General features: G+C 47.9%; 1 protein-coding gene across 1 annotated transcript in view; it reads left to right on the top strand.

The window, feature by feature from the left end:
• Window positions 1-592: 592 nt before the first annotated feature.
• Window positions 593-10,210, top strand: part of GPR39 (G protein-coupled receptor 39) — a 245,731-nt gene continuing 236,113 nt past the window's right edge. The window contains exon 1 of the mRNA XM_007465892.1: window positions 593-1,448. Within this exon, the coding sequence (XP_007465954.1) occupies window positions 593-1,448 (856 nt within the window). The remainder of the gene's footprint in view (window positions 1,449-10,210) is intronic.

Genomic DNA, 10,210 nt, shown 5'->3' with positions numbered 1-10,210 from the left:
GAAGCTGACTCGCCGGTGGCCGCGTGGGCGGCGGGGGAGATGGGGCCACCCGTCGCCCCGTGCTCCGGGGCCAAGATCTGGTGTCGGGACCATGTCTGTGAGCTGAGCACGCCCCCGCTGGGCTGGGTCTGCGGCCGGGAGCACAGGCGGCGGCGGTTAATGATTAATCGCTGACCACCCCGCCTCCAGCCGTTCGGGAGAGGGTGCTCCAGGACGGTGGGTTTGGCGCGCCAGGGCCAGGCAGCCGGGAGGGGTGCGCCGCGCACAGAGAAGGGAAGGTCCTGCGCGCTGGGGGCTGCGGGCTGACTGGCTGCAGCGAGATTGGAACCTCCTTCTTCCGCGCCCTCCCCGCCTCGGCCAGACACACACCCCCCAAACCCCACCCTCGGACGCCTCCAGCCTCGGCTAGGTTGGGCTGCCCCGGGAAGTTTCCGTGAAAGCACCCGAAAGTCTGTTACCTTGTCCAGGTGAGCTCGAAAAAGCCCTGCACCCACGCTAGTGAGTTGCGACCGAGAACTTCGGGCCGCGCGGGTAGGAGGAAAGGGAGTTCAGAAGGTCTTTGGACGCCGCTGCCTGGCTGGCTGCCTTCCTCATGGCTTCGCCCAGCCGTCCTGGCAGTGACTGCTCCCAGGTCATCGACCACAGCCACGTTCCCGGGTTCGAGGTGGCCTCCTGGATCAAAATCACCCTCATCCTGGTGTACCTGGCCATCTTCGTGGTGGGCATCCTGGGGAACAGCGTCACCATTCGGGTCACCCAGGTGCTGCAGAAGAAGGGCTACCTGCAGAAGGAGGTGACGGATCACATGGTGAGCCTGGCTTGCTCCGACATCCTGGTCTTCCTCATCGGCATGCCCGTGGAGTTCTACAGCATCATCTGGAATCCCCTGACCACGCCCAGCTACACCGTGCCCTGCAAGCTTCACACGTTCCTCTTCGAGGCCTGCAGCTACGCCACGCTGCTGCACGTACTGACGCTCAGCTTCGAGCGCTACGTCGCCATCTGCCACCCCTTCCGGTATAAGGCCATGTCGGGGCCCTGCCAGGTGAAGCTGCTGATCGGCTTCGTCTGGGTCACCTCCGCCCTGGTGGCGTTGCCTTTGCTTTTTGCCATGGGAGTCGAGTACCCCTTGGCGAACGTGCCCAGTCACCGCGGTCTCACGTGCAACCGCTCCCGTACCCGCCACCACGAGCAACCGGAGATTTCCAACATGTCCATCTGTACCAACCTCTCCAGCCGCTGGACCGTGTTCCAGGCCAGCATCTTCGGTGCCTTCGTCATCTACCTCGTGGTCCTGGTCTCCGTGGCCTTCATGTGCTGGAGCATGATGCAGGTGCTCACGAGGAGTAAGCAGGGCACGCTGGCCGCCCAGGGGCAGCAGCTGCAGGTGAGGAAGTCGGAGAGCGAGGAGAACAGGAGCGCCCGGAGGCAGACCATCATCTTCCTGAGTGAGTCCTGGGTGGAGGGCCTCCTGGGAGGCCCCCCACCCCCGTCACCGCCCGCGGTCCTCAAGTCTTGCCTTAAGACCGTGAACCTCAGTTCGTTGAGGCTGAAGAGGCATGGTTCTGAGCCTCTGCATGTTTCTTCTCTCTGCTTTGGGGACTTGGGTTATGGTCAATAAAGCACTAGTCCAGCAGTCAGAAGGGCTGGGTATGTTCCGCAGTGGCAGCTGTGCAATGGCTGGCCAAGTCACAAGATAGCTTGGGTAAAATGGAGATAACACTGAGAAATCTGAGGGTCCGGTTAGGTAATATGGGACACGTGAAAGTCCTTTGAGAAGGACCCAGTTCTGTGAAGATGGAAGGCAGCATCCTTATCTAGCCCATCTTTATCCTGGAGAACCTTTCTCAGGCAGGTAGATTGTGTTCCCGTTTTTCTCCTCCTTTGTAGAAACGAGGCTGTCGGGAACACACACAGGCTGGGGCTCTGTTCCCCCAAGGTGATTTCCTACCCAAGTCTTAAGAAACTGGAGCTCTCAGACACACACTCCCCAAGGTAGTGCTGGCGTGTTTGCCCTGGTGGATCTGTTTCTTAACACAGAAACATGGCTGGACCTGCTGGGTTGTTTGTCTGATTCAGAAAATCTGGCTTCACAGAGTTCCCGAGACTTGATTGATCATCCCGAATACCAGTTCCCTTGCAGAGAACTCGCTTCGTTTTCCAAACTTTTCTTGTGATGCAAATATTTAAAGTCAGATCCTCCTGTGTGCCAGGAAGGAAGGGGCCCATGATTAGTAGCCCCCGCAAGGCCTCAGAGGGGCCTGGTGGGATTTCACGGAGGCACACAAAATGGGCTGGAGCAAACAAAGAGTTTTTAAATGTGTCTTTTAGCGGAAAGTAGAAAAAGATATCCTTGTGGGTGTGTGTGAGTCAAGGGGGAGCTGTTAGGACAATGTTTCCCCTTTTCCCCAGCTCCCTTTCCAGTGTGGCATCAGAGAAGGAATAAATCATGGTGCTGTTTGTTTTGGTGTGGGAGACCTGAGAAACAGGTTCCAGGGCAAGGAGTTAGGAAAGAAAATTGGAAGGCACTTGAAGAGAGATGGAAAGAACTGGGTATTGTCCCAGCCATGCCCCTGGCTTCTGGTGTGTCCGTACAACTGGCCTGACTTTACTCTGGGTCTGTGCGAAATGACGGGAGGGAGTTTGCGGTTTGGGGATGCCGACTCTGCATCAGGCGCTGTGCTCTTGGCTTATATTTCCATTTCATAGAGGAGCAATTTCAGGCTTAGAGAAGACCTAGTTCAGATGCACTCAAGTGCAGCTCCCAGATTCTAACCTTGGTTCTCAGCGTGTTACCGAGTCCAAGCTCACACTGCTGGCCGCACAGCAGGACAGTAAATTGAGAGACGACATGTTGGGGCCAGGAATAATGACTTTATTCAGAAAGCCAGCAGAGCGAGAAGATGGTGAACTAGTGTCCCAAAGAGCCATCTTACCTGAGTTAGAGTTCAAACTTCTTTTATATTTAAGGGGGAGGGGGTGTGGCTCCGCAACTTTTTATCTCTATATGAATGGAAACATGTTATATCTTGAAAGGGCAGAGCCTTGAGAGTGGGCCATCCTGTATATTTCAGGCTGTAGGCAACATTCTTGTGGCAAAAGCAATAGAATACAAAGGTTAAAGTAAAAGAAACAGATCCAAGATGGAGTCAGATTTGTCCTTTTGCGATTACAAGGGCAGGGAAATGAGTGGCTGCCTGTGGCTTTTTCACAGGCTCATGGGAAAAGGAAAATGAAATAAAGCAGGACTTTGATAAGGTGTTGCAGCCTTTCTGGAAATTGGAGTAAGGCGTCTGTAGCAGGTGACATTGTCTAGGGACTTAGGAAGGGCACCCAACCCAACTCAATCTCTCTCACCCATTGGCTTCTGCCCAAAATATTCCAGGAAGAAACGGACATTGGATTTGCTTGAACATCTGTTGAAAAGACTAGTTCTTTCCGCCATATACCCTTAGGCATACTTTAAACTTTTAGCAGTAATTTATACTTTAGTATGAATGAATTTACTTTTTTAATCTCCCACCCTAATTTAGGAATTAAGACTGCATTTGACCAAGGAAAAAAATAATTGATTCATCTTTGTTCTCTATCGTACCAATCTCTTTTTACTTAAAAAATTGTAATTTCTCTGAATAGATGTCTCTTCTCCTAGTGGGTATTGTTCCAAGTTGAAGTCTGTCTCCATGTTGGAGTTATGTCTCCATTCAGACATAAAAGAATGTCACAGACTTTTGTGTAGAGCCGAATAGGAACTTGGAGATCATCTCATCCAGTTAGTAATCACCTGGAATGAGTCTGTTCTCTCAGATACCCTCATTCTTTCCTTCTAGTTCTCTCCCGCTTTCTTGTAACAACTGTGTATTAATCACCCACTGTGTTCCCAGCATAGATTGTCAAATGGCAATCAGGTGCTCAATGTGTGATAATGTCTTGGGGGAATTTAGCATTTGTATTTAGCCCATTTCCTGTGCAGTAGGTTTCCGAAGCAGTTCTTGCAGCTGTTCCCACTCCCAGTGAATTTCAAAGAGCTTTTAAAAATAGGAGCCTCACTAATTAACTCAAGTTAGGAAATAAATTAATGGAGTGAAGAGGAAGAAATCATGCCCTGCATCCATCAGATGGATACAATGCAATTTACTTGGTGTTTCATAAAACTTATGCTTTGGGGCATTTTTAACCCAGAACAAATGAATATATAAATTGTTTACAAATCCCTGAATTTAACATAGTGATTTAGCTGTCTTTTTAGCACTTGAGTTAACAGATGTATCAAATTAAAACAAATCTTTGCTCATTTCAAACATATTTTGCATTTAATGTGAAATGTAAATGACAACACAGCACAAGATGTCTTTGGAGCTCCGGAGGCAATAAAAAAACAATTAAGGAATTTCCCCCCTCATTGTTAAAAATGCTAACTTCTGCATAACAGAAGGGAAATTCATAAATCTACCCAAGATGAGGAAGTCTATGTAGAACATATTAATTTTCCTTTCTGCATCTTTTGCTATTGTGCCTCACTGTAGCTGAGGGGCTGGGCTGGTGAATAATGAAAACAAATTGGGAACTCTGGGAGGGAAAGGGATGCGGGGACACCTCCTAGCTCTCAAGCAGTTTGCAGGAGAAAACAATAATAATGTGAAAGTACACATTTCTGGACACGAGTGTCCCTTCTTGCCTCTTGTCAGCTCAGTGAGAAATCAGTACTAGACTTATGTCTTTTTGCACGGTCACGGCTAATATGACTTGTCCCATGCCAGAACAGAGGTTGCCTGGTCTGGATTCCTGTCTCTTCTGGAGGCAGGGAACTGGTGCCTTTGTCTCTTTATACCTTAGATGTTGAGAATATGCAAAATGAGCCTTCTTTCAAGAGGGTTTCCCAGACCTTCCATCTTTTTTTTTTTTTTTTTTTTTTTTCTTCCCAGACCTTCCATCTTTTTTTTTTTTTTTTTTTTTTTCTTCCCAGACCTTCCATCTTATATTTCTGAACTCTCACTTGGAGTTATTTTCAATGCGTGGGGCACCCAGGTCCACAGACACTTGTGTTTGTGTCTGTTGTACATGTGGCTTGCTGTCAGATGTCACCCACTCAAAGTGAAACAAGTGTAGTTTAAACGAAGAGTTGTAATTTGTAACTTTCAAGAGTGTAAAGTGATTGGGGCTAGGTTACGGCTACCTCCTAAGGACCTGTAGGGTAGTGATGGGCTTTCAACCATAGTTCTGGAAAATTTTATTACAGATAATTGTGAAATTACGAAATTAAAGAAACATCATAGAGGCTTAGGACTCTATAATAGGTACACTTTTTTTTTTGCATTCTGATTTGCTCTCCTGAGTCAGAGGGAAAGGGCAGGAGCCGCAGAGAGTGATGGGAATTGCACATCAACTTGGGTTGATGTTGGAGGATATCTTGAATATGGACTTAGTCCCAAGTGTATTTGGATGGAAGAAAGATTGAGGGCTGCTGCTGAACTGAACTACTCTAAAAAGAAGGTTGACGCATATTTGGATATTTGTGGGGTGGGCCAGAGAAGCAAGGAGGAGATCAGAATCATATCCTCTGGGTCTTAAGACCTCAGATGTGACGTCAAAGTCACCTGTTCACGGGAGAGACAGAGAAAGGAAGCTGAGATGTTGACAGTGGCTCCTCTTTACATTCTGTGCGTGAAACAAATTCTTCAAATTAGTTTCTTAAAGTGGAGTCCAAAATTTCCCATGAAAAGAGGTTTTATTGGGATGTCATTGTGAAAAACAAAAGTGAAAATTATGAAAAGAAATTTGTCTTATATTTTATCAAGCATAGTTTCTAATCATATGTGAATTCTTATAATAATTCTTTTCAGAGCGAAACACGTGCTTCACTTGTAATTTTTCCGACAAAATAGTTGCGATAGCCATTGTGTTTGATTTTCTAGAACAGCAAGATTATAGAGAAAGCTTTCTCTTAAGAGCTTCTCTTAATTCCTTGCTATTTCATTCATCCTCATTGGAGTACCTGTCCTAGCATCGTCCTTGTCAATTTCCCATTGTTTCAGGATTAACTGGTTTAATTCGGCCAGACCTTCCTTTGTCAGTGGCTTGTCATTTGATTCCTGTGTTTCTCTAGCTTCCCTTTCATTGACTACAGGAAATTCTGCACCCCACATACAGGCCATATGCAGAAATATAATTAATTGAAAAGTCAATCTCTATACCCTTGGGTGTATCAGCTGATTACATGAAAATGAATGCCTTAAAATGCTCTGAAGTGCCCAAAGAATTTTTAAATAATTGTTTTCCTGACTAGTTTAAATTCTGGTGTTACTGTCATCTTTGTGTCATTAATTTTCTTACTAAAGGCTGTTTCTGTGGTGTAAAGCGCTAAGCCAACTCCGTCTCTAAAGAAAATATCACCAGAATTAAATTACTGACATTTTTAGAGTGAGAGATTATTTTGACTCAAATGTTTGGCTATTTCAGGACAAAAGTTTTGCCTCGAGTATTCGGCTTGCTGCCTCTGTTCTCCTACCTTTCCTGGGGTGGATGTGGCTATACTAAATGGTGTTTCATGTTTATTTTTCTATTTGTGATACCTGTCATAAATTGCAAGTGTCCTGTGATCACCCTCGCAGACAAATATAATAATGCTGCTCTATTTGTATAATCAGGCTGCCTCAAAGATTTCACTTCTCTGTTGGAGAGATGCACCGTTCCCGTGGAAGGGAATATTGGAATGCCAGTTCCCATTCATTAGCAAGCCTGTTCGTCTGTCTTAGTTGCATGCCTCATGGGGGCTGCCAAAGTGTAATAAGACAGCAGAAGCCTTCATCGAGCAATGCATTCAGCTTATTAATGCTAAAACGACTCAGAATAAAAGCCATTTGCGTGTAGAGACAGCACAGTGGAAGCATATTGAATTGGGTGTCAAGGAGCCCTGTCCTGCCCCACTAGGCAAGGTCCTCTGACCCACCACTTGGATCACACTGTCATCTCTCTCCGCCTTTTCCTTCTGCCCAGCTGCCCTGCTGGTCTGCAACCCTGCGACAACCCACCTGACTCTCCACCTCTACTCCTTGGCTGCGTGCTGAACACTGAAGAAGAGACTGGTTACCATTGCTGCTGTCAGTTCTTGTAAATAGATGTGTTCAGCCTTACCTGGGCCCTGCTCGCTGATAGCACCTTCCTTTGTAGGGACTGTCAAAAGAGCTTGAGCTCCTGGAGCCCCTTTTCTACTTTGAGGGACCTTGATTGGACATGGCATCACTGGAGGAATGTCTGCATCTACCCTCGCCTAGGCTGTTTGTGCTGCAGCTGCTGGGATCCCATTGATGCCCCCATTCTCAGGCCCATCAAGTTCAATTCTGTTAATGGCTCCCCATGGCTCTTAGGTCAAGGATCAAAATCCTTAATATAAGGACCTCATGGTCAGCTGCCCCTCCAACTGCATCGGGTGCAGTTCTCCCATTGTGTTAGTCTGCCGGAGCTGCCATGACAAAATACCACAGATAGTGGGGCTTAAACAGCAGTCGTTTATTTTCTCACAGTTCTGGAAGCTAGAAATCTGAGATCCGGGAGATGCCAGGGATGGTTTCTGGTGAGACTTCTTTGGTTTGCAAATAGCAGCCTTCTTAGTGAGTCCTCACATGGCTCTTGCTCTGTGTGCACAGAGAGGGAGATCTCTCTCTTTTTTTTTTAATAAATTTATTTATTTTTATTTTTGGCTGCGTTGGGTCTTTGTTGCTGTACGCAGGCTTTCTCTAGTTGCGCTGAGCGGGGGCTACTCTTTTCGTTGTGGTGTGCGGGCTTCTCATAGCAGTGGCTTCTCTTGTTGCAGGGCACGGGCTCTAGGTGCACGGGCTTCAGTAGTTGTGGCACGTGGGCTCAGTAGTTGTGGCTCGCAGGCTCTAGAGCGCAGGCTCAGTAGTTGTGGCGCACGGGCTGAGTTGCTCCGCGGCATGTGGGATCCTCCCAGACCAGGGCTTGAACCCGTGTCTCTTGCGTTGGCAGGCGGATTCTTAACCACTGTGCCACCAGGGAGATCTCTTTATCACTTCTTTCTGTTATAAGGAAGCCAGTCCCATGAGCTTAGAGCCCTGCCCTTCTGACCTCATTTAGCCTAAGTCACCTCCCAAAAGGCCCTGTCTCCAGGTACTGTCACATTGGGGGTTAGGGCTTCGCCATATGAATTTGGGGAGCACAGTTCAATCTATAACACTCCTTAATTTCTCTGCCCCATCCCCTCCTTTAAATCCTTCAGTAGACCATGGCCAGGCTCTCTCTTACCACCTAGTCTTGGCATGTGTTGTTTTCTCTGCCTGAAATGCTTTTCTGCCTCACTCCATGCTCTACCTGACCCCACCAGCACCTTCATCAAGTGAGCATCTTCAGATCTCCCCTGGGAAGCATGACCCATCCTCCCTGACTTAATTTAACCTCCCTTGAAACAAGACTCACAGTTATAATAATTTTACATTTAATGGTGAAATCATTTGATTGATGTCTGCCTTCCTTCTGATTCCTTGAGGACAGGAGCTATTCTTAATCTCACTCCCCACCGTTCTTCATCCTAGCATAGGGGCTGGCACACAGCAGATGTTCAATGAAATTTTGTTGACTGAATGAATACCTGAACACGCCTGAGCTTGGGATTGGGGAATGATGTTCTGTTTTCCCTTGGGTGTGCATTCCTCTAGAAGCGTATCATTCCTCAGAATTTTTCTGATTAGTCCAAACCTAAAGATGCTCTCTTGCAAGGGATCTGATTCTTCCCAGGCCTCTGAAAAGTCAAGCCATAGTGGAGGACATTTTGAGATTTTATCTCCCCTGAGCCAGGGAACGGTCTATGTTAATCAGCCCCTGAATATCAACTTTCACTATATGTACCTGCCAGAAGTAACCCTGAAATGAAAGTGATTAAGGTGGTGTTTAACAGTGCTTGTTAAACTCTGTTTAACCGGATGATAATGGAATGAGAACTCGAAAAATTATTTCTTAGCAGGCCCTTTCACCACTTGTTGACAAGGGTGTCCTCAGGGTGATGGAAAGAGGATGCAGTGGGGGCAGTGTTTTGAAAATATTCAACCAATATGTTTTTATTTCCCCCTTAAATTGCGCTCACTTGCAGCCCTCTCCCTCAGGTCTTAACCAGAAGGCTTGTCACCCCAGGGAAGCAAAAAAGCAGGTACTGCCTTGTCTAGAGGTCCTGTTTTCAGTTTTGAGCCCGGAAGCTGGACTTCTTGACCTCTCTGGCTAGGCAGTTGTCTTGAAAGCCAGGTTTTGGGAAGGGTGAAGAAAAGACTTCTAAACTCCATAGTCTCTCCCTTTTTTTTTTTTTTTAGCTCTGCCAGGCGGCATGAAGGATCTTAGCTCCCCAACCAGGGATCGAACCTGTGCCCCCTGCTTTGGGCGCGCAGAGTCTTAACCACTGGACCGCCAGGGAAGTCCCCGTAGCTCACCCTTTAATGTACCATGAGCCCAGCCTGGTGGATAAGATTAGCCACTGTGCCACCTGGTCCAGACAAGATCATCGCTAAGGGGCTTGGCATTTCTCCTTGGCAGCCGTTGAAGGGCTTTAAGGGGAGAAGCACCACAGTTAGATGTGTGCTGCTGCCCCTGGGGTGACAGCATTTGTGGAACTGCAGTTGGAGTCAACATACAGGCCTGGTCACGTTCCCAGAGTGCAAAAGAGACGACCCTTCACTGGGACACAATCCTGGTGGAGCAACTGAGGTCAGTTAGTTCTTCCTGCCATTATTCAGGTCTCTGGCTCTTGGTTTGTCCAACTCTTGCTGTCTCTGCAGCCTTCCATGGCCAGAGAGTGACTCTGCTTCCCTTCAGCTCCTTATCTGTCCCCAGCACGGAGGCCCCAAGCTCCTCCACATTGCATAGGCTCTGGTTACGAGCTGGCTTGGTCGTAGTCACTCTAACTTACCTCCACTGTGCACTGCTCGTTCTTCAGTGACAATTTCAAGTCCCCACTTCTTCCTCCAAGCCTTCCCACACTGATCTTCCTGTGAACGATGAGCCATCTGAGACCCCATTTCTCAGATGGGGTCCCAGGTGTTGTCTCCCGACTTTTTTTTTTTTTTTGCGATACGCGGGCCTCTCACTGTTGTGGCCTCTCCCGTTGCGGAGCACAGGCTCCGGACGCGCAGGCTCAGCGGCCATGGCTCACCAACCCAGCCACTCCGCGGCATGTGGGATCTTCCCGGACCGGGGCACGAACCCGTGT

This window comes from Lipotes vexillifer, unplaced genomic scaffold (assembly GCF_000442215.2).
Source record: "Lipotes vexillifer unplaced genomic scaffold, Lipotes_vexillifer_v1.1 scaffold535, whole genome shotgun sequence".
Taxonomy (NCBI): Eukaryota; Metazoa; Chordata; class Mammalia; order Artiodactyla; family Lipotidae; genus Lipotes; species Lipotes vexillifer.
The sequence above is the reverse complement of the archived record's forward strand: the minus strand, read 5'-3'. Positions and strand labels throughout refer to the sequence as shown.